Source organism: Scylla paramamosain, chromosome 7, assembly GCF_035594125.1.
Source record: "Scylla paramamosain isolate STU-SP2022 chromosome 7, ASM3559412v1, whole genome shotgun sequence".
Classification (NCBI taxonomy): Eukaryota; Metazoa; Arthropoda; class Malacostraca; order Decapoda; family Portunidae; genus Scylla; species Scylla paramamosain.
In genome coordinates, this window is record NC_087157.1 from 28,349,559 (window position 1) to 28,374,615 (window position 25,057).

Here is a 25,057-nt window from a genome sequence, read left to right on the forward strand (position 1 = left end):
GGGATCTTTACTGTTTTATTGTTTTTATTTATTTTTCTTCTTCTTCTCTAGTTGTCTCTTTTTTTTGTCTTCTTTTCTTACCGTGTGACTCTCTCTCTCTCTCTCTCTCTCTCTCTCTCTCTCTCTCTCTCTCTCTCTCTCTCTCTCTCTCTCTCTCTCTCTCTCTCTCTCTCTCTCACTCCCTACTCACTCACTCTTCCCTACTCTCACTTTAACTTTGACATTCACAACTTTTAAGGATCCTGTACAGTCCTAAACGTCGCCATTAACAACACTGTCTCGTAAAATCTTTAATCACCTCAACTATCTTCCATTTTTTATTTTAAACAGATTGCATTACATTCAGCGGTGTCCACTGGAGATTTGCAGCTTTAATACCTCAAACTACAATCCCATACCATATTTTCTTAAATCTCTCGCCAACTTGTTGTGGATAGAGATGATCAATAGTCTCTAACTTCCATTCTTTAACATTCACTAATGATAACTTTTTTTTTTATCGTACTGATATTGACAAGCAGTTCAGTGGTATGGTAAAAAATCAACGTGTCAGTGTGTCTGCACTACCTGTTATTCTTATGTAATTCTATGGACTTTTCATGTAAACTCCTTCAGACTTAACGTTCTATGCTATACTGAGTCTTGACTCTCTCTCTCTCTCTCTCTCTCTCTCTCTCTCTCTCTCTCTCTCTCTCTCTGAATTGGACAGGAAAAGACAAAATGTCAGTACCAGCATCACATCACAGGCTGGCACAAGTATCGGGAAAAACCCATCTTATTTATCTTGCGAGCTTGAGTGCCCTTCCGTCTGTCTCCGAGGCTCGCTGCAGTGGAGAAAATTTCTTGGAGAGAACTTCGGATGTGATTATCAAGTTAATGTTTTATATTGCATTTCATGCCAGGAATACCTTCAAAAACAAGTTTTTCATTCATCACTAAGTATAACCTTCGAGATAAGTACCTACCATTTTTCAGCCCATTCTACATTGCGACTTGTAACCAAAAACTGTAAACTTTAACATTTTGTAACTCAGCTTCATCAAAGTTATTCTTTGAAGCCTCGTCACTTCTTGATCTCCAATATGCGACAACTACCGCCATGAAACTCGCCCACTCTCCCAATGTGGAGGCGGTGCGAAGCTTAATAACATAAGAACATAAGAAATAAGGGAAGCTGCAAGAAGCCACCAGGCTTACACGTGGCAGTCCCTGTATGAAATATACCTATCAATTTCCATCTATCAACCTCATCCATAAATCCGTCTAATCTTCTCTTAAACCTCCCTAACGTCTTAGTACTAATAACTTGATTACTGCGTCCGTTCCATTCAAATACCAATCTATTTGAGAACCAATTTCTTCCTATCTCTTTCTTAAACCTAAATTTCTCAAGCTTGAACCCGTTATTTCTTGTTCTGTCCTGGTTGCTGATCCTAAGAATTTTGCTTACATCCCCTTTGTTATAACCCTTATACCACTTAAAGACTTCTATCAGGATCCTTCTTATCCTACGTCTCTCTAAAGAATGTAAATTTAACAGTTTTAATCTCCCCTCGTAAGGAATACTCCTTATCCCCTGTATCCTTTTAGGCATTCTCCTTTTGTATCGATTCTAATAGACCTATATCCTTCCAGTGATGTGGGGACCAGAACTGCACAGCGTAGTCTAGATGAGGTCTGACCAGCGCCAAATATAACTTTATTATTACTTCGGACCTTCTACTTTTAACACTCCTAAAAATTAATCCTAATACCTTATTTGCCCTGTTTCTGGTCTCTATGCATTGCTTTCCTAGACAGAGTTCAGATCTAACTGTAACTCATTTTCGTACCATGAACCTACCAGTTTCGTTGTTTATTGTGTTCCTACTGTGTGGGTTTCCTCTAAATACGTTAAGTACTCTGCATTTGTTGATATTAAACTGCATTTGCCATGTGTCCGTCCACTTGTTCCTCCTATCTAAATCTGTCTACAGGGCGATGGCATCTGATTCCTCAAATTTACTAACATCTCTACTAATTCCACTATCCAAGTCATTGATATATATATATATATATATATATATATATATATATATATATATATATATATATATATATATATATATATATATATATATATATCAAGAATGGCCTTATTGCTGATCCCTGTGGCACCCCAGTAATTACATGACCCCACTCGGATTTAGAGCCGTTTATTACAACTCTCTGTCGCCTGTCGCTTAGCCATGACCTTATCCAGCCTTCCCATCTATCCCGTGTGCCTTTCTCAGGAGCCTCCAGATATAGGATGTCATAACTATCACTATTATCTGTTGCCTCGTACACTTTACTGTAAAAACTTAACAAGTTCGTCAGGCAAGACTTCCCCTTCGTGATGCCGTGCTGTGACTGATTTATCAAGTTATGTTTGTCTAAATGCTCCCAAACGTTCTTCGCTATTATTGACTCCATTATTTTACCTACAACAGAAGCCGTTAAAGTTTTATCTCCTTTTTTTAAAGATGGGTATTAGATTAACCTGCCTCCACATTACTGGCACCTCACCTGACTCAAGTGATTTCCTAAAGACAGAAACTAACGGCTCACTAATAACCTCTTTGCATTCCTTAATTACTCTGGGATATATTTTATCTGGTCCTGGTGTCTTGAACTTTTTTAGTCTATCTATCTCCTGTTCCACTATCTCCTTAGTTATGGTAATGTCTTTCAGCTTCTCATTCTCATTTGCTCTAAACATCTGTTCATTATTCGGCATATCCTGCATGTTTTCCTGGATGAAGACAGTTAAAAAATACTCATTCAGAATTTTATTAATCTCCTCCCCAGAACTAACCAGCTCCCCATCTGCTGTCTTTAATGGACCTATAGTTTCCTTATTCTTGGTCCTATATACCCTTGGGGTCCGTCTTCTCCTGATTGGCTACATTTAATTCATAATTGCTTTAAGCTTTCCTCGTTAACCTCCTGATTGTTCTAACTCATTATACTGTGGCTTTAAAACCTCTTTCCCTGCCTTTAATCTCTTATATATACTTCTCTTCCGCCCTATATAGTGTTTTAACCTAACAGTCATCCATTTAGGGTAATTTTTCTGTGATCTCATTGGTCTATATGGGAAGTTTGCTAATTGTCCTGTATGCAATTTATCTGCGAAATATTTATACAACTCATCTACATTTACTTCACCTAATCCTCTCATCCCGGCCCCTTCCCTCCTCTCCATTTACTCATCATCTACTCGCCTGGACATCACCTCTCCCATCTCAGCATGACCTGACCCTCCAACATACACATATCTCTCCCTCTCTCCCTCCTCCGACCCTTCCGGACACCTTTTGCCTCCTCTTGTGCTACACCCTCACACCTCACCTCACCTCTCTCATCCAGCCTTACCTTTCTCAACTCCGTCACGGACCTGACCTCACCGTGTCCGTTGCCAGTCAACTATTGCCAGTCAACTATTCCGTTACGCAACGCTCCTAAACAAATGGATGCAAAAATCTTTGTTCCACTAGCTCGTTTGCTTTATTCAGTTATTTTCAGTTTCTCTCGGTACCCCGCACTGCATCTTATCTTCTTATTTTCTGTCGCTTTTCCTTAGTGATTGCTCATCTGAATGCACATCGCCCCCTTCCTCTCCACGCCTTTGTTGCACCAATCTCCTATTCATCATCATGTCTTATCTGTTAAGAGTTAGTATCTTCACTCGAGCTAAATGCAGCACTGCATGAATGCACACGCCACATTACTTATTCTCTGCAGAGGCAGACACAATAACTAAGAATATGAAAACATCCCTCCCAAAACTGTAGATCAACCCAGGTCAAGCTATGGTGCGCCCTCCGGTGGTCCTCACTCAGAGAAAAATTAGAGGAAGAACATCGTCAGTATATTTTGACGAAGTACCATAAACTGTTTAATGTCCTTGATTGTGACACAGATGGCGTGATGGAAAGCCCGTCTGCCGCCTTGAAGCAGCAAGAATCTTTCCAGAATGAAAAGTTTGTCTTTTTGCATTTCTCAGACCTAAGTCTGAGAAGTGTGATCTGTGATCCTAAACAGTTCCACTTTATTTCAGAAGACACAGAACCACAACTAAATAATGCAGTCGTTCATACTGAAACAGTCGATATTGAATAGTCTGCTTCCATCAACATGAGTGCGATAATGGCTTATGTACCTAGAGGACTGCAGGGAACTCAGTGATAAATAGAATGACTATTATCTTTAGAGAAAAAAAAAAAAAAACTGATGGTGGAGTACTATAAAATCTAAAAGTGGAGAATGAACTCATAAAAGAAAAGAAAAAAATGGCCACGCGAGATTACTCCAGGCACTCATAATGAAGGGGTCAAAACATGCTATCTGTGTCCTTAGTGTTAATGGGTGTCAAGTACCATTCCTTCTGTAATGTCTTCTGCACAAATATTCATTATAATCATTATCATCATCGTATATAGTTCACAAGGAGTCTATTCTACCAATAGTTAAGATCGTCAAAGATACCACGCCGTGTTAGTTTAAGGATCTCTGTTGTGATTTAGTATAACTTTATTTATTTTATATATATATATATATATATATATATATATATATATATATATATATATATATATATATATATATATATATATATATATATATATATATATATATATATATATATATATATATATATTAAGTGGGAGTGACTTGGCTATAGGAATGGTCTGGGTAGTTTTGTAAATGTCTTGTATAATTCTACAAACTCTCACATTGCAAAGTAGAAATATTTTGTTCCTCATCAGTTGGTTTGAAATACTTTATAGTTTTCTTTTTTAAACGTCTCGTATTTCTGTTAAGTAGAAGAATAGCACACCAACACATGTACACACAGCCATCCCACATCTATTTCACGCCTATTCCACCCCCACCACACAGCCATCTACCGCACATCACAGGTCCATCCTGCCTTCACCCAAAAGCGATCCCATCACCATCCCACGTGAATCTCACAGCCATCCCACGTGTACCCAATGCCCATCCTCCCATCCACCACCCCACGTCTATCACACAAACATTTCACACCATCATTTCGTCACAACCATTCTGTACGTGCCACGAGGCTGCACCACTACTATCACCATCACCACCACCACCACCACCACCACCCTCTCATGTCACCTCCGCCACCACCAAAGTAACAAACAAGGACACCAGAGAATGAGGAAAATGGTTAAAGAAAATGCTTATCGCTGGGAGCACTACAACTTATCACTGCCAGGACTCGTATACGTGATCGAAGGCGCGTTCAGATCAGCAAAGGGACTCCTGACGACTGTGACTTCCTCGCCAGCCCCTCTGTCTGAAGCTCCTTGCAGATCACAGGCCGATGGAGCTCACGACCTGTCGCACTTGGCAATCTGATGTGTTAAGGAGCATGGAAGAAATACACGTGCGTCCGTCTGTATGAATAGTGTGCAAACGATTCAGTGTATAAATGATTGTTCAAGCACCAAAAAAACAATGTGCCTTACTGCGGGCTTATCGAGAGAGAGAGAGAGAGAGAGAGAGAGAGAGAGAGAGGAGGGGGGGGGGGGGCTGAAAAGAAGGTCGGTTAGTCCAGCGGTTCCCAACCTTTCCTAAGTTCATGCTCCCATTCAGGGGGATCTGAGAAATTCATATACCCTAGTGCCTAGGACGATTCATTACAAGAATTACATTGATAATTTACATTTTTCTCTAGTTTTAAGACTGAAAATGTATGAATGAAATTATAAGGATAAATTCAAACAAGGAAAAATAGCTACTCAGTCCTAAATAATCGTTATATAGGTGCTAAATGTATGACAGAACACAGGGGGTGCTGTGAACTTATCAATAAACCCAGCTGTGACCTCACTGAACGTTTCCCTTTGGGTCTCACAGCACAAGACGGCAGTCTACCCTCTAAAGACAACTCTCTTCTTCCACACAAAACTACAAACACCTAATAACACACACACACACACACCCTTCACTCAAAAATTCAAAACTATCATGGTGACTCCTACACCAGCCTCGGAGTCCCCATATAGGGAGGGGACCACAAATGTCCCCAGGTCGGACTGCTCTTCTGATAACGACCATAAGTGTCTTGACACCCCTCTCAACTTTTCTTCATTAACTTCTGCAACATTCGCGATCTAAGATCTAATTTTCAATCTGTAGAACACCACCTCTCCTCTTCTAAACCTCATCTTCTTTTCCTCACTGAAATTCAGGCGACTGAGGCAACTGACAGTAGGCCCTTTTCTGTTCCCTCCTACTTTCTCTATCCTCATTTTCAAACCAAAGCTGGATGTTACCTTTATGTGCGCAACTTTTTCACCTTCTCTCGTGCCCACGCTCTTGAATCTTCCGAGTTTTGCATCATCTGGCTACGATTACAGAATCACTCTCAAACTAAATTTATCTGTGCTGTATATCTCTCACCTAACTCTTCCGACTATAAGAAATTCTTTGACTACTTAACTTCCAAAGTGTAGCACATTCTGACTCTCTACCATTTTGCTAAGATCTCCATTCTTGGAGACTTCAATGTTCACCACCAGCTTTGGCTTTCCTCTCCCTTCACTGACCATCCTGGTGAACTAGCCTTCAACTTTGCTATCCTCCACGACCTAGAGCAATTGTTGCAACACCCTACTCGTGTTCCTGACCGTCTTGGTGATACGCCCAACATTCTTGACCTTTTCCTAACCTCTAATCCTGCTCATGCTGTCACCCTCTCTTCTCCGTTGGGCTCCTCCGACCACAATCTCATATCTGTATCTTGTCCTATCGCTCTAATTCCTCCTCAGGATCCCCCTAAGCAAAGGTGCCTCTGACGTTTTGCCTCTGCTAGTTGGGGGGACCTGAGGAGGTATTTTGCTGATTTTCCTTGGAATGACTACTGCTTCCGTGTCAGAGACCCTTCTTTGTGTGCCGAGCAAATAACATAAGTGATAGTGTCTGGCATGAAGACGTACATTCCTCACTCTTTTTCTCGTCCTAAACCTTCTAAATCTTGGTTTAACACAGCTTGTTCTCGTGCTATACATGATAGAGAAGTGGCCCACAAAAGGTACTTAAGCCTTCCATCACCAGAATCTCATACACTTTATATTTCTGCCCGGAACCATGCCAAGTCTGTTCTCCAACTAGCCAAAAACTCCTTCATTAATGGAAAGTGTCAAAATCTTTCAAGATCTAACTCCCCTCGTGACTTCTGGCATCTAACCAAAAAATATCACAAATAACTTTGCTTTTTCTTCTTTCCCTTCTTTATTTCAACCAGATAGCACCACTGCTATCACGTCTATCTCTAAAGCTAAACTCTTCACTCAGACCTTTGCTAAAAACTCTACCTTGGACGATTCAAGACTTGTTCCTCCCTCTCCTCCACCCTCTGACTACTTCATGCTACCTATTAAATTTCTTCGCAATGATGTTTTCCATGCCCTCGCTGGCCTAAACCCTCGGGAGGCTTGTGGACCTGATGGGGTCCTTTCTATTGTTCTCCAAAACTGCACCTCCGTGCTTGCACCTTGCCTAGTCAAACTCTTTCAACTCTGTCTGTCAACATCTACCTTTCCTTCTTGCAGGAAGTTTGCCTACATTCAGCCTGTTCCTAAAAAGGGTGACCGTTCTAATCCCTCAAACTAACGTCCTATTGTTTGAATTTCCTGCCTGACCCTTTTATGGGACTGGCATTTCAGTGGGCATTTTTTTTATTAGATTTTTGTTGCCCTTGGCCAGTGTCCTTCCTACATAAAAAAAAAAAAAAAAAAATCTAAAGTTTTTTTTTATCTTTCCTCAATATGAAGATTCTTTACCATCTATCACTTCACAACCTTCTATTTGATCGCCAGTACGGGTTTCGTCAAGGCCGCTCTACTGGTGATCTTCCGGCTTTCCTTGCTGAGTCTTGGTCATCCTCTTTTTAGAGATTTTGGTGAAACATTTGCTGTTGCCTAATTTCATATCAAGTTTCCTTTGTGACCGTTCTATTGCTACTGTGGTAGACGGTCACTGTTCTTCTCCGAAATCTATTAACAGTGGCGTTTCTCAGGGTTCAGTCCTGTCACCTACTCTCTTCTTATTATTCATCAATGACCTAAACTTCTTGTCCTACCCACTCCTATGCTGATGATACCACCCTACACTTTTCCACGTCTTTTCATAGACGTCCAACACTTCAGGAAGTAAACATTTCACGCAGGGAAGCGACAGAATGCCTGACTTCTGATCATTCTAAAATTTCTGATTGGGGCAGAGCAAACTTGGTATTGTTCAATGTCTTAAAAACTCAATTCCTCCATCCATCAACTCGACATAACCTTCCAGACAACTATCCCCTCTTCTTCAGTGACATTCAACTGTCCCCCTCTTTTACACTGAACATCCTTGGTCTGTCCTTTTCTTACAATCTGAACTGGAAACTTCTCATCTCATCTCTTGCTAAAACAGCTTCTATGAAATTAGGTGTTCTGAGACGTCTCTGCCAGTTTTTCTCACCCCTCCAGCTGCTCTGTACAAGGGCCTAATCCGTCCATGTATGGAGTATGTTTCACATGTCTGGGGGGGTTCCACTCATACCGCTCTTCTAGACATGATGGAATCAAAAGCTTTTCATCTCATCAACTCCTCTCCTCTAACTGACTGTCTTCAGCCTCTTTCTCATCGCCGCAATGTTGCATCTCTTGCTGTCTTTTACCGCTATTTTCATGCTAACTGGTCTTCTGATCTTGCTAACTGCATGCCTCCCCTCCTCCAGCGGCCTCGTGCAAGACTTTCTTCTTTCTCTCACCCCTATTCTGTCCACCTCTCTAATGCAAGAGTTAACCAGTATATCAATCATTCATCCCTTTCTCTGGTAAACTCTGGAACTCCCTGCCTGCTTCTGTATTTCCACTTTCCTATGACTTGAATTCCTTGAAGAGGGAGGTTTCAAGACACTAATTATCCTTCAATTTTGGACTACCGCTTTAGACTCTTTTCTGGCATCTCAGTGGTCTTTTTTTTTTTTATGTATTTTTGTTGCCCTTGGCCAGTGTCCCTCCTACATAAAAAAAAAAAGCATGTCACAAATTCTCCAAATCGTAGCCTAACACATTTCATAAATTTTATCTGCATAATATGATAGTGAAGGATTGCTTACAGGAGTAGTCAACAAATCATGCAGACACCCTTCAAAGTTTTAAACTAAATTTTCACATTTTCAAAAAGAAGCATTCGTTCTTTCTTCGCACACATGCCTTCTGGAATTTCAGCGGCTCGAAACATTCGCACTTGAATTCAAATACCTCGTGCTTCTATTTATATGCTCTGTACTTATTCTGACCACCGCCATCGTACCCTGTTACCTTCGCCGCCACTAAATAACATCGTACAAGAAACTCAGAGAAAGAAGAAATACCTACAAGAAAATCTATATCACCGAGAAGACTACAGATTATCACGGCAACGCACTACGTGATCGAAGGCGCGTTCAGGGACACACCCTTCGCCATGGTGATACTGACAACCTCGCCAACTGAATCAATGCATGTACCTGAGGCTGGAGACATGAAATGTTTATTGAAATAAAGGCATGCTGCTTTTTGCTCATTATCAGGGATTAGTGCAATAATTTTTTGGCCACATGGACGATACTGCTGTCACTAGGCGATGTTCGTAACCAATGATAGGCCTTAACAACAAATCGATTTCTTATACCTACGCAAAACCTTTTAATTCAATAAGACATGGGAATACTTGTATTTATATTAATCTATAGCATAAACAAATGGAGCCTTTCCTAAAAATACGTAATTAATTTGTTGAACTTTTAAAAAAACGGGCGCAGGTTACTGACATTCTTACTATGTTCGCATAAATAGTTGCCAAAATTACTATTCTAGCGTCCCTAACCTGAGGTAAAGGACTGATTCTGATAGACCGACAAGAAAGATAATTGTGTGTGTGTGTGTGTGTGTGTGTGTGTGTGTGTGTGTGTGTGTGTGTGTGTGTGTGTGTGTGTGTGTGTGTGTGTGTGTGTGTGTGTGTTTGTGTCAGAGAGAGAGAGAGAGAGAGAGAGAGAGAGAGAGAGAGAGAGAGAGAGAGAGAGAGAGAGAGAGAGAGAGAGAGAGAGAGAGAGAGACGCTCCTTCAGGTCGGTTGGTCTGTGTCACGCAAACTAACTGGAGGTAATAGTTCACGAGTTAATACTGATTGAGAAATAAAAGATTTGCTCATAGATAAATGAGCACAGAATAAATATGAGTTTACGGGTGTTATCTTAAAAATAGCAGTTGAGTTCACAGGTGAATTAATACTTAAGTAGCAAAATATGAACAGTAGTGCAATCGACAGCTACTAAAGAGGACAGTTACATTATTCCATCTTGATGGCACAATTCGTCTCTAGGACGCGTTACTCCCTCGAGTCTCATTCATCCACTGCCCTATGAGACGCGTGACCGATGCATCACCCCGCGTGCCGCACAAGGAGTGCTGAGAGACAAAGGCAGGGTGCTGTGTCAAGTGAGTACAGTTAAACCGTAATCATTCATGAACTTCAGTTATTCTGGTTTTCCACTGTAATCCCTGGAATGAGTCACTTCTGAAGTGATGTTCAGCTAAAGCGCTGTACAAAATAACATGACAGACCAGGTGTCAAATAACAATCAGACAAACTGCCATTACTTTACTTTCCTGAAAAGAACTGGAAAAAAAAAAAAACGCAATGCTAGTCATAGCCCGTGCAGTCGCTGTCATGTGTTTAAATAACGTTCTCCATGAATGTCCTCGAGCAAAGCCCGAGATTGAGAGGTGAATGGGCGGGGCAACAGGCAAGCACGCGTTATCACCACGTCGAGCTGAGGTAAGTGCCAATTGGTGGGTGTGCCTCTAGAGGTGTCGGGGAATGGCCGAGTGGGGGGAAACGCTTGAGCGGGTATAAATGGTCTGCATGTCATCATGCAGCCACTGCCTGACACAGCAACAACCATGAAGCTCTTGGTCCTTTGCGCTCTGGTGTCGGCGGCCGCCGCTTGGCCCAACTTCGGGATGATGGCCGACTCTCCTGGAGGTGAGTAGCTCTTGTTTAGTGGCAATGCATTAAGCTCCCACGATAACATTCTCTTGCACAAAATACATTCTCTAAGTATTACGAGGCATCTGGTGTTTCTAAATTTTCAATGCGAGGCAAAAATTTCCACTCTTCCTCATGAGTCGGTTGAGAGTAAATGACTATGTTTTGTACTGGTTTGGGCACCGAGCAGTGAAGCAGACCGCATTTACTACAAAGAGCTCAGAATTTTAAGGGTGACTCATGAAAGATGAAAGATGAAGAGATAATCAAGATGAACATACCTATCAATCTTACATTTAACTTCTCAATAACGGAACTACCTACTAAATTACTCGCTTCCCAGATTTAACAAGATGTTTATTCTTTATTATTTACAAGCAGAATCTCTAGTGTTCCCATCATGACAAAGGCATCATCCATGCTTGAAATATCATAACAAGAGCTACCTATAGTATTTTCAATACAAATATCCTTAAAATAGTTTCCTGTATATACACAAACTTAATTTCTTTGTCTACTTTACTTTCTAACGAACTGTTAAGTCATCAGTCCAGCAGTAATTAACTAACTTAGATGGTACCCCGGGACCGTATATCTACCAGCCATGTCATTTGCCTATGTAAGAGGAAGGACTTTATCAGGGAGAGATCGGAACCCTGAACGGAAAATCTGAAAGTGTTTGTATAAATATACAGACAAGTACAAGTATTCCAATCAGTGTCATGGTCTGATATATTGTTCATGGATGAAAGCCAATCTTTTCACAAATTTACTTTTTACCTCTGTTACATAAAGATATTTTCCCTCCGAATACACACACTCACACACACACATATATCTATCTATCTATCTATGTGTATATATATATATATATATATATATATATATATATATATATATATATATATATATATATATATATATATATATATATATATATATATATATATATATATATATATATATATATATATATATATATATATATATATATATATATATATATATATATATATATATATATATATATATATATATGACGTGTGTGTGTGTGTGTGTGTGTGTGTGTGTGTGTGTGGTAAAGCGTGCTCTTTGGGCGATGAGTGCTCAGCCCAACGAGTTCGAATCGTGGGCGTGGTCCGAAGTTAGGAAGGGCATCCACTCAGAGTAACAGTTCCCAGAATGTCAGACACAAATTTCCCCATTAGGGCAGTCCTAGCTATGACTTATCAAAATCAAACTTTTCTCACACTGACAATTCGAAGGTCTTACTGAATACTACATTTTGTCTCCTTTTTGTAGGAGCTTCTGACGCCCAGAAGCAACACGATGTCAACAGCATTCTGTGGAAGATCTACGACAAAATCCGCGATCCTCATCTGGAGCAGCTTTCCCATACCTTCAATCCTCTTTCCGGCCACTATGATGATGGTGGTGTCTCCGCTAGGCGACTCATGCAGGAGCTCAACGACGAGCGCTTGCTGGAGCAGAAGCACTGGTTCTCGCTCTTCAACACCCGCCAGCGGCAGGAGGCTCTCATGCTCTACGACGTGCTCGAACACTCCACAGACTGGGACACCTTCGCTGGCAACGCCGCCTTCTTCCGCGTTCGCATGAACGAGGGCGAGTTCGTCTACGCTGTTTACGCTGCCGTCACACACTCTCATCTCACAGAACACGTGGTGCTGCCGCCCCTCTATGAGGTTACTCCTCACCTCTTCACCAACAGCGAGGTCATTCAAGCAGCCTACAAGGCCAAGATGACACAGACTGCCGCCAAGATCTTGTCCCGCTTCACCGGCAGCAAGAGCAACCCAGAGCAACGTGTGGCCTACTTCGGTGAGGACATCGGCATGAACACCCACCACGTCACCTGGCATTTGGAATTCCCCTTCTGGTGGGACGATGCCCATGAGGACCACCACATTGAGCGCAAGGGCGAGAGCTTCTTTTGGGTCCATCATCAGTTGACCGTTCGATTCGACGCCGAGCGTCTCTCCAACTACCTGGACCCCGTCGACGAACTCCACTGGGACGACGTGATCTCCGAGGGCTTCGCTCCCCACACCATGTACAAGTACGGCGGTTACTTCCCCTCACGACCAGACAACGTGAAGTTCGAGGACGTGGACGGCGTTGCGCGCGTGCGTGACATGTTGATCCTGGAAAGCCGCATCAGGGATGCCATCGCTCACGGCTATTTCACTGGCAGGGACGGGTCTGTTATCAGCATCAGAGACACTCATGGCATCGACATCCTTGGTGACGTGATTGAGTCCTCCACTTACAGCCCCAACCCCGAGTATTACGGCTCTTTGCACAACACTGCTCATGTCATGCTTGGCCGCCAGGGCGACCCTCACGGCAAGTTTGCCCTTCCTCCTGGTGTGTTGGAACACTTCGAGACTGCCACGCGCGACCCTGCTTTCTTCCGCCTCCACAAGTACATGGATAACATCTTCAGGGAACACAAGGACAGCCTTCCTCCCTACACCAAAGAGGACCTCGAGTTCCCTGGAGTCTCTATCGACAGCATCGCCTTAAACAACCGCCTTGAGACCCACTTCGAGGACTTTGAATACAGCCTCATCAATGCTGTTGACGACACTACCGATGTCGAAGACGTGCCCATCGACGCAGTCATCTCTCGCCTCACGCATAACGACTTCAACATCGAGATTGGCATCACTAATAACAACGGCCACGAAGTAATGGCAGCCGTACGTATCTTCGGCTGGCCCAAGTACGACAACAACCATGTTGAGTTCCCATTCAACGAGGGACGCTGGAACGCCATTGAGCTCGACAAATTCTGGATTAAGTGTAAGTGTTCTCAAACAATTTTCAGTTACTCTTAACTATTTAAGTAATGTGTCATTTAATTACATAATCTATGAATACCTAACTTTACTGGAAGATGATCCATTGCCATGACTGGGGATAAGATTAACTTTTTCTCCCGCAGTGGCTCGCGGACCCAACAAAATCACACGCTCCAGCACACAATCAGGGGTAACAGTTCCTGATGTGCCCAGCTTCCAGACTCTGATCGACATGACTGATGAAGCACTTGCCTCAGGCTCAGCACTCCACCTCGAGAATTATGAAAGTGGCCTTGGACTGCCCAACAGGTTCCTCCTCCCCAAGGGCAAGACTGAGGGAATGGAGTTCCATATTGTATTCTTCGTTTCTGACGGCACCAAGGACGGAGCCGTCGAGGGCCTGCATGAGAGCACTACCTTCAACCACTATGGCTGCTACGATGGCAAATACCCTGACAATCGGCCACATGGTTACCCACTGGACCGCCGCGTCGACGACGAGCGCATCATCAATGGTGTCTCCAACTTCAAGGCTGTGGACATCAAAGTGTTCCACGTGGAAGATAACTAATGTAGCAACTAACCGGCAAAAAGACGTCAGCAAACTGCTGCATATAATTCATCTTGCTATATATATATATATATATATATATATATATATATATATATATATATATATATATATATATATATATATATATATATATATATATATATATATATATATATATATATATATATATATACACATACATATGCAACCCTTATTAGATTATGTCATCTTAAATCTATCAGATAAAACTAATATTTCATGTATGTCAATAAAAGAAGAGTGAAGTGAAATTTGTATCAATATTTCCACAAACGAACTGATGAATCCTGATATTTTCTGCAAATGAGGGGTTTAGGGTGTAACATGTGGTGTACTGTATATGTGAAGAAAAAAAAAATCCCCAGTCACACTTCTCGGACATATTGTGGTCCTACTTGTCACTGATGACATTGTTACATGTCATCCAACCTCCTTTCTATTGATTTTTTTTTCTTTTTTCAGGGATCCTTTGCCAGAATTATTTATTTATTTTTTTTTTTTTTTATGAGTAAAAAACTGGGAGAAACCTGAAAAGAAAAAAAAGAATTCAGTTGCAACTCCAGTGGCGTCTTGTGAAAGGGACCTTATAAAAGTGTTGTGGTTTCTGTGTGAGTACCTGACTCTTGATTTTTGCGTCGTGTTCACTTTTTGTCAGTGCAATGTTACTTTTAACTTCTAATTTACATTAGTGTACTTGTCTTCCGACCATAATCCTTTCCTAAATCGCGCTAGGAAGGTAAGACTATTCTCGGAAAAAAAATAGAAAAAAATATAGAAATGATCACTTACATGAACAGCAAAACGCTTACAAACATTGCCTTTTACCCTACAGTGCATAGCATCTTATTTATTATTGGCAAATATACCACGTAAGTCAGAAAATAATTATAAATTTTGTATTTACTCTCCCAAGTGACAAGTTACAGCTTTCTTGTAGTTTATGGTGGTGAGAGGTAACGTGGCTGGATGCCGAGCAAGCTGTCGTAAGCAAAAAAAATAAAAATAAAATAAAATAAAATAAAAAATAAAAAATAAAATAAAATAGAATAAAATAAAATAAATAAAATTAAATTAAATAAATAAATGAAAAATAAAAAAAGTAAAATAAAATAAAAACCTAAAATAAATAAATAATTAATTAATTAAACAAAAGAAAATAAAATAAAAGAAAAAAAAATAATAATAATAATAAATAAATAAATAAATAAATAAATAAATAAAATAAATAGATAAAAAAATTCTTTGGTCGTATAGCGAGTTGGTCGTAAGACATATACGTGGTATGCTGAGTAACCCACTGTACTTTGTTAAACAAAGAACGCCTTTCCACGTTATTTCAAACACCTGGTGATGTCAAGGTTTTCCTGGTCTGTGATTTGGTGTTCTGATGTCACGGCTTGTGTGAGCCTTGTGACTGGCCAGTGATTACGCCACATGTTTTTCTGCCTCTTTGATTGGTTTACGCACCGTATTCTCTTGCGCATCTTTTGCCGGCGTCGCTTGCATTGTTTCTCGGTGGATGAATACTATTTTTTTTTTTTTTATGTAGGAGGGAGACTGGCCAAGGGCAACAAAAATCCATTAAAAAAAAGAAATCCACTGAGATGCCAGTCCCAGAAAAGGGACCAAAGCGGTAATCAAAAAAAATTGAAGGATATGTCTTGAAACCTCCCTCTTGAAGGAATTCAAGTCAAAGGAAGGTGGAAATATAGAAGCAGGCAGGAAGTTCCAGAGTTTACCAGAGAAAGGGATGAATGATTGAGAATACTGGTTAACTCTTGCATTAGAGAGGTGGACAACATAAGGATGAGAGAAAGAAGAAAGTCTTGTGCAGCGAGGCCGCGGGAGGAGGGGAGGCATGAAGTTAGCAAGATCAGAAGAGCAGTTAGCATGAAAATAGCGGTAGAAGACAGCTGCAGGTGCAACACTGCGGCGTTGAGAGAGAGGCTGAAGACAGTCAGTTAGAGGGGAGGAGTTGATGAGACGAAAAGCTTTTGATTCCACCCTGTCTAGAAGAGCGGTTTGAGTGGAATCCCCCAGACATGTGAAGCATATTCCATACATGGACGGATAATGCCCTTGTACAGAGTTAGCAGCTGTGGGGGGGGAGGAGGTGATGAGAAAAACTGGCGGAGACGTCTCAGAACGCCTAACTTTATAGAAACTGTTTTAGCTAGAGATGAGGTGTGAAGTTTCCAGTTCAGATTATAAGTAAAGGACAGACCGAGGATGTTTAGTGTAGAAGAGGTGGGCAGTTGAGTGCCATTAAAGAAGAGGGGATAGTTGTATGGAAGATTGTGTCGAGTTGATGGATGGAGGAATTGAGTTTTTGAGGCGTTCAGCAGTACCAAGTTTGCTCTGCCCCAATCAGAAATTTTAGAAAGATCAGAAGTCAGGCGTTCTGTGGCTTCCCTGCGCAAAATGTTTACTTCTGAAGGAAGTAATACTATGATGTCATTGTTTTGGTGAAGTGTTACTGTCTCGTGCCTTATAAAGTTAAGCTGGAATTACATAGTTATGCTGATATATTTCATTTCGTTCTTCTTATTGTTATTACGTCTCTTCTCAGAGACGCACACGTAAACTTACATACTTTTATTTATTTAACTTTTCTTGCTTGTGACCTGCGTGTCACCCAGTATGCCCTGCAGTCACATCTGTCAGGCATGAGGCTATGCCTAGGTCTGGGTGAGCAATGTCATGTCTTTGGTCTATGTAGGTTGATTCCGGTGTCCCGCAATCTCCCTCTACTCAGCAATGTGCGTCGTCCACCCTTTTGGGGTCCTCAGGGTTGTTGCTTGTCTGTCCGCTTCACGCTGCAATGAATATTCATCTTTAAATATACGGCATATTCTACACAAGTATTTCCGTTCACTACCCAGGAACACATGGTGACAGCGGTTCCACACAGAGCATGGCGAAGTGTTCATATGAGACACTCTCTATTAAATCTGTGTGTAAATCACACCCTAAAGTAAATGTCTGTCATTATGTAGACATGTAAAAACGTTAGCATTTAACCACAGGAAGGAATAAAAAAAATTTAAAAAAAACATATAAGTGCTTTCATTGCCTCAACTTTCACCTTCCTTTCACTATAGTCATTGTCTCACTTATTTTCACCATTGTGCTCGTCCTCTAATAGTTTGAAGGAATTATGACTGATCAGTGTCCCTCCTCATAGTACATATGTGCAGTTTTCCCTGGTGATGTGAGACGAACATACCTCTCTCTCTCTCTCTCTCTCTCTCTCTCTCTCTCTCTCTCTCTCTCTCTCTCTCTCTCTCTCTCTCTCTCTCTGTCTGTGAAAGCTGAACTAACACTTAACTCCTCTTTCCACCTAAACCTTCCAAACAGAACCCACCTGCATTTAATTAGGGTTCACCCATCAGGTGATTGATACATAGGCAGGTAATAACGTTAGGAACCCTAGACATTATATTATTATTATTATTATTATTATTATTATTATTATTATTATTATTATTATTATTGTTATTATTATTATTATCATCATTATTGTTATTATTATTATTATCATTGTTGTTATTATTATTATTATTATTCTATATTCATAATAATAATAATAATAACAATTGTTATTATTATTATTATTATTCTATAATAATAATAATAATAATAACAATAATAATAATAATAATAATAATAATAATGATGATGATAATAAAAATAATTATCATTATTATTATTATTATTATTATTATTATTATTATTATTATTATGGTCATTATTGTTATTATTATTTTTATTATTATTATTATTATTATTATTATTATTATTATTATTATTATTATTATTATTATTGTTCATATTACTGCATTTTCTCTTTTGCTTCATAAAAGCTGGAGCAATGAGACACCATTTACTATTCACCTCGTTCAAGGTCAAAGATGTCAACATTTTTCGGCGAACGTTCCCATTCATGAAAACTGACAAATAATTGAAAAATGCGTCGAATTCAATAAAAGCCGGACTTAGCGTTGCCAAACAGGACAGTGTGCAAAAATTAAATGGCGTGGGGGTTAAGGAGAGAGAGAGAGAGAGAGAGAGAGAGAGAGAGAGAGAGAGAGAGAGAGAGAGAGAGAGAGAGAGAGAGAGAGAGAGACTTTCCAATCGATAGTTTATCTAGGTAATCGGTTCATACACACACACACACACACACACACACACACACACACACACACACACACACACACACACAGAGAGAGAGAGAGAGAGAGAGAGAGAGAGAGAGAGAGAGAGAGAGAGAGAGAGAGAGAGAGAGAGGAGAGAGAGCTGCTTCGACAGTGTGCTGAGGAGTTGGCGCGCCCTCTCTCCGCCATCTTCAATAATAGCTTGAGGAGCAGCACCTGGCCCAACTTGTGGAAAGTGAGCAGTGTGGTGCCAATTCACAAGAAAAGCTCAAAAACCGAAGCAAAAAATTACCGTCCTGTGTCCTTGTTGCCGGTGCTCAGTAAAGTGTTGGAAACGATAGTGGCCTCGAGACTCACGCAGCACCTTGATAGGCACCACCTGCTGAGCAACAGACAATACGGCTTCAGGAAGGGGAGGTCGGCGGGAGACCTGCGCCTGCAACTCACGAGTGAGTGGAGCGCTGCCCTGGACAGGGGCAAGGCCGCCCTTGTCGTCGCTCTCGATATAGAGGGAGCTTTTGACAAAGTTTGGCATCCGGCGCTCGTCACCAAGCTCTACGCTGCCGGCGTGGACGGGCCGCTCCTCAAACTCCTCGAGAGTTACCTGAGGGACAGACACTTCAAAGTGACCGTCAATGGGCGTGATTCCAGGCTTCATCCCATCAGAGCGGGGGTCCCACAGGGTAGCTGCCTCGGCCCTCTGCTCTGGAATGTTTATATAAATGACCTGCTGCACCTTATCCCGAGCACGAGAGCATACGCGGATGACCTCACCCTGTCTCTCTGCTACGGTCCTGAGGAGGAAGACGCCACTGTCAGCACGCTGAACGCCACTCTAAGCCGCATAGCAGCGTGGGGCGAAAAGTGGAAAGTAAAATTTGCGGCACACAAAACGCAGCTGCTCACCATCTCCAGACTCGGGACGGCCCCACGCCTCGTCTTCCAAGGCGACACGCTGACCCCACAGGACGAGGTGGAGGTGCTGGGGGTCACATATGATAGAAAGCTGTCCTTCAGATCCCACATAGAGCGGCTCGCCAGGGAGGCATCAGGGAAGCTGGCATCCCTGAGGAGAATGTCACCTCTCCTGGACAGTAGGGGAATGGAAGTCCTCTACAAAGCCCAGGTTCGCTCGTCCCTGGAATACGCGTGCCTGGCATGGGGAGGTGCGGCCAACAAGCACCTGTCTCTACTGGACAAGGTACAGGAGAGGGCGGCAAGGCTCATCAGAGAGGCAGGACACCAACCAGCATTACAGAGTCTCCAACATCGGCGTGACGTGGCGGAACTCACTGTAATGTTCAAGGTGCAGCTACAGTGTGTGCCGCACCTACAGTCACTCCGGCAGCCTCCCCGACTGGCCCAGGTCGCTACCAGAGCCGTCACCTCAGCCCCGGAGGAACTGCTGCAAACCCGGTGCAGGACATGGCACCACCAAAGACAGTTTATTTACACTTATGTGAGCTGGTGGAATAAACTCATAGCCAGTGAGCCAAACATTGAAAATATTGCGAACTTGACAACGCAAAATTTTAAATGTAAAGTGAACGACTGGCTGACACAATACAGACAGCAGTGATAAAAACAGAGTGAGGCTTTTAGATAGGTAACATTAGCTATGTAACCTTTAGTCTCTAAGTTGTCACGATATTCTATGTAATGTAGTGGTGACACCCACTGTAAATTATGATGTATTTGGTATAAATAAAAAAAAAAAGAGAGAGAGAGAGAGAGAGAGAGAGAGAGAGAGAGAGAGAGAGAGAGAGAGAGAGAGAGAGAGAGAGAGGGAGAGAGAGACTTTCCAGTCAATAGTTTATTTAGGTAATCAGTTCATACAAGCACACACACACACACACACACACACACACACACACACACACAGAGAGAGAGAGAGAGAGAGAGAGAGAGAGAGAGAGAGAGAGAGAGAGAGAGAGAGAGAGAGAGAGAGAGAGAGAGAGAGAGAGAGAGAGAGAGAGAGAGAGAGAGAGAGAGAACCTCTCGCTAGTGTCGGCCTATGTTGATGATGCCACTCTCTCACACATTTATGGCAGAAAGGAGACCGTGAACGTGATCTATGTCACCAACCGCCACCTTGGTGATATCATGGCCTCGGGCAGACAATGACAAGTCAAGTTTGCTGCAGAAAAGATCCAGGTCTTGGTTATTTTACGTTCACGGGAGAACGCCAGGCTAGTAGAAGGCCAGCTTAAGTTTGGAGAAGTCACCCCTGCCATCAAGGACTCCATCAACATCCTGGGGTTGGAGTTTGACTCCAAACTCAGCTTCGACCATCACCTGGAAAGCGTGGCACGCACGGCCTCTCTGAGGGTGACACTCCTGCATCGAGTGAGGCATATACTCGACGCCAAGGGCTTCATGATGCTGTACAAGGTGCAGGTGAGGCCCATCATGAAGTACAGTCCCTTCAAGTGGATGTGCAGCGCCCAGTCCCACCTCTCCTTGCTGCACAAGGTGCAGCGGCGGGCCGAGCGTCTAATCTACGGCCAGGGACAGCAACCCCAAACGGAGCAACAGCATTAGCCACAGCAGATACAGCAGAGGCAACAGCGACTGCACCCACACAGTCACCAAAACACCCCCTTCCACCAGCTGGACAGCCTGGAACACCGAAGGCGAGTGGGGGCTCTCACAATGTTGCACAAGGCCCATGTGCAGGAAGCATCTCACCTCGCGGCGCTTAGGGTCCCCTAGAGGAGGAATGAACGCACTACGAGAGCGGTAGTGTCCGACATCCTTCTCAAGGTGCCGAGGTACCGCTCGGTGATGTGTCAGCGTGCCCTCTCCCACAACACTGTGGAGGTCAACACGATGTCCTCTTAGCAGGTAAAGTGAGCCGCCCACTCCTGGCTTCGGACACACCCGCCTGATAGTGCCATGAAGTATCGAGGGTGTGTGAAATATTGTGCCTGACAGTGACAATGCTATAAACTGTACTAATGTGCCTGACAGTGACATTACCGTGAAGTAAATGTGTATTAGTGTGCCTGACAGTGACAGAGTAAGTCAGTGATCTGGTAGGTGCAAGTACCTGATAATGACAGTGCCAAATACTGACGAGGGAGATGCGAGTGACTGGTAGTGATAGTGCAGTGACTCCCTCGTTCACGAAGCCGTCCCGCGGAGTATTTTGAATGGATGACACTGGACAGTGAACATTCTTAGCTTATGACCGCAGCTCCCTTTTGAAAAGTTATGGAATCTTCTTTCTATACATTGGCTAAAAATAAAAGAGAGAGAGAGAGAGAGAGAGAGAGAGAGAGAGAGAGAGAGAGAGAGAGAGAGAGAGAGAGAGAGAGAGAGAGAGAGAGAGAGAGAGAGAGAGAGAGAGAGAGAGAGAGAGAGAGAGAGAGAGAGAGAGAGAGAGAGAGAGAGAGAGAGAGAGAAAAGGAACAGTGAGCCAGTCAGAGAGATAGACGTATACACAGCAACAATGACAGACAGAGTGAGAGGTGCTATTGCCAAATATGACGTGACAGGAATCCAATTTTGGCCAATTTCAAAAATGTTTGTCAAATTTCAAAAATCTCTGCGCGCGTGCAAAATGAGTCTCGTTTTCACTTCCACACACTCCAATATACCCACACGCTTCCACAACCCTTTCCCAGTCACCCATCCACCCATACAAATCACTAACAACTTATCTCATTGCCTATCTGGTCTTTTTTTTTTTTTGACACATAGGGGGATGAGTTTAGTTTTCTTTTTTCCATCTTTATTCTCTCTCTCTCTCTCTCTCTCTCTCTCTCTCTCTCTCTCTCTCTCTCTCTCTCTCTCTCTCTCTCTCTCTCTCTCTCTCCATCTCGTAGTGAATCTAGCAGCATGTGCGTGCGTGCGTGCGTGCTTGCATGCGTGCCTGCACGCGCGAGTGTGTGTGTTTGTGTGTGTGTGTGTGTGTGTGTGTGTGTGTGTGTGTGTGTGTGTGTGTGTGTGTGTGTGATTATTTCCCTCTAAAGTCAATGACAGGAATGCAAAAATGCCGTTAAAAGCGTTCGTGAGTCTTAAAAACACGAAATGAAAGAGAACATTATAAAAATAACCGATAAAAATAAGGTGGGAAAGAAAGATCTGCGGTGAATGTGTAAAAAAAAAAGAAAATAATGATTGGAACGGGAATGACAAATAAGGGGAAGAGAAAATAAAATAAAAATAAAGGAAGGAATGGCAGGAGGGAAATGGTGGCAACAATCAAAGAAGAGCAAGAATTTAATGGTTGAGAGAGAGAGAGAGAGAGAGAGAGAGAGAGAGAGAGAGAGAGAGAGAGAGAGAGAGAGAGAGAGAGAGAGAGAGAGATGAAACGAGTAAAGATAAAGAGAAAGGGGAGGAAGAGAGGAAAAATCTGTTGGTGAGGATCCGATAACATAATTATGAGGGTGAGTCTCTGTGGTCTAGACAAGAAAATAAAGGGAAGAATGGGAATGAAGAAAAATATTTATCTGCTCTCTCTCTCTCTCTCTCTCTCTCTCTCTCTCTCTCTCTCTCTCTCTCTCTCTCTCTCTCTCTCTCTCTGTGTGTGTGTGTGTGTGTGTGTGTGTGTGTGTGTGTGTGTGTGTGTGTGTGTGTATTAGTGAGTGTGTGTGTGTGTGTGTGTGTGTGTGTGTGTGGGACCGATCATACCAATAAGTGAATGCGCACGCACACACAAAAATAATCCCTCCGGTTCTAGAATAAAAAAAAAAAAATAAGATAAATAAAGTATAAAGAAAAATGTGTTAAGTTAAAAAATGTGTTAAGTTAATGAGCCAGGTCTCAAATTCGACAATGATACGAATCTTAGAGAGAGAGAGAGAGAGAGAGAGAGAGAGAGAGAGAGAGAGAGAGAGAGAGAGAGAGAGAGAGAGAGAGAGAGAGAGAGAGAGAGAGAGAGAGATGTGTCGAATAAAAAGAAGCGATGCAAACCTTGGGGCGAAGCTTAAAGAGATAAGAAGAAAAAAACGGTGATTTCTCTGATAAAATTTAGAGAGAAAATACCAATGGAAGAGAAACAGCATTAACATTTCAATAGCGCTACGTAGAGGTGAAGTAAAGAATAAACACATAAATATCTTACTCTGGTATATTTCATATTTTTGAAATATGAAAAGTAATTACTGTCGGATATAGATATAGGAGAAGATACAAGGTAGAAGAAAGGAGCAATGTGGCTGAAATAAAATGGGTGAAAATGTGAAAAGAACAGAAAAAGCCAGGTAGTGAATTTGGTTGAAGAAGGTAGAATAATATCAACTTACTCCAGCGCAGGTGAAAAACACTGAATAAGAAGAAAAAGTCAGAGGTAAACACATAACCAAAACAACCTTAGCTTCGAATAAAATTAGCTCGGATGCCTCACTGGTTCAAGGGTTGCTTCGGCTTGATTTGTGCATTTCTAAGTGGTGTAATTAGGAGGATTTCATAAGGACATTTTTTTTTTGTAAACAGATAAACAAACAACCTTACCAAGTTACGAAATGGATATCTGAAATGCAGTTGAAAATATTCTGTGTTCATACAGAAAAATGCAGCTGCACTTAAAAAAAAAAAAAAATGCTTTATGACACGAGAACATCATCACTGCGACACGAAAGAACATATGTAAGCAAAATGGTCATTCAAACAGAAAGCGCCAGACGAAATCAGGAACAGGTGATGTGAAGGGTCGCACAAAAATAATAGAGGCTGATGATTCGTAACGCATTCACATTTTGCAAACTAACAGCGATCTTCTCTTGGAAATATGACCTGAAAACTACCAGTTCCCTTGCATATTAATAAACACAATATTCATTAAGACAAACTGATATCAAAGGCAGGCAGGCTCTCACCAGCCATGAGGGTTGATAAAAAAAAGTTTTTGGGGAGTGTTTTAGTGTTTTTTTTTATTATTATTTTTATTATTTCTATTAATACTTTACTTATTTTATTTATTTACTTTTTTATTCTTTATATTTACATGTAAATCAGTTTAAATAAGCAATTAAAAAGTAATTTAGAGTGAAACAAAAAGTTCGAAGTATTTTTTTTTTTTTTTCATGTAGGAGGGGCATCGGCCAAGAGCAACAAAAAAATATAATAAAAAGATCCACTGAGGTGCCGGTCGTCAAAAACTACAGGATAAGGAGTTGAAATCTCTCTCCTGAAAGAGTTCAAGTCACAGAAAGTGTAAATACAGAAGCAAAAAAGTGAGTTCCAGTTTTCCAGAGAGAGAGGGATGAATGATTGAAAATACTGGACAGAATACGGGTGAGAGAAAGAAGAAAGTCTTGTGCAGCGAGATCACAGGAGGACGGAAGGCATACAGTTAACAAGATCAGAAGAGCAGCTGGCATGAAAAACAGCGGTAGAAAATAGCAAGAGATGCAACATTGCAGCGATGAGAAAGAGGTTGAAGACAGTCAGTTAGAGGAGCTAATAAGA

At 41.8% G+C, this 25,057-nt stretch overlaps 1 protein-coding gene across 1 annotated transcript; it reads left to right on the forward strand.

Annotated features, from left to right (window-relative positions):
• The first annotated feature begins 10,913 nt into the window (after positions 1 to 10,913).
• On the forward strand, positions 10,914 to 14,740 carry LOC135101794 (hemocyanin subunit-like). The gene is made up of 3 exons (XM_064006089.1): positions 10,914 to 11,072; positions 12,378 to 13,898; positions 14,041 to 14,740. Exons 1-3 carry the CDS (start codon positions 10,961 to 10,963, stop codon positions 14,466 to 14,468), a joined length of 2,061 nt encoding a protein of 686 aa, XP_063862159.1. The 5' UTR covers positions 10,914 to 10,960; the 3' UTR covers positions 14,469 to 14,740.
• The last annotated feature ends 10,317 nt before the right edge of the window (positions 14,741 to 25,057 follow it).

Excerpts from the sequence above, each read along its gene's own strand:
- LOC135101794 (XM_064006089.1), top strand. The coding sequence starts at position 10,961 with ATGCAGCCACTGCCTGACACAGCAACAACCATGAAGCTCTTGGTCCTT. Across the intron at positions 11,073-12,377 it reads GATGGCCGACTCTCCTGGAG|GAGCTTCTGACGCCCAGAAG; the intron begins GTGAGTAGCTCT and ends TCCTTTTTGTAG. Across the intron at positions 13,899-14,040 it reads CGACAAATTCTGGATTAAGT|TGGCTCGCGGACCCAACAAA; the intron begins GTAAGTGTTCTC and ends TTTCTCCCGCAG.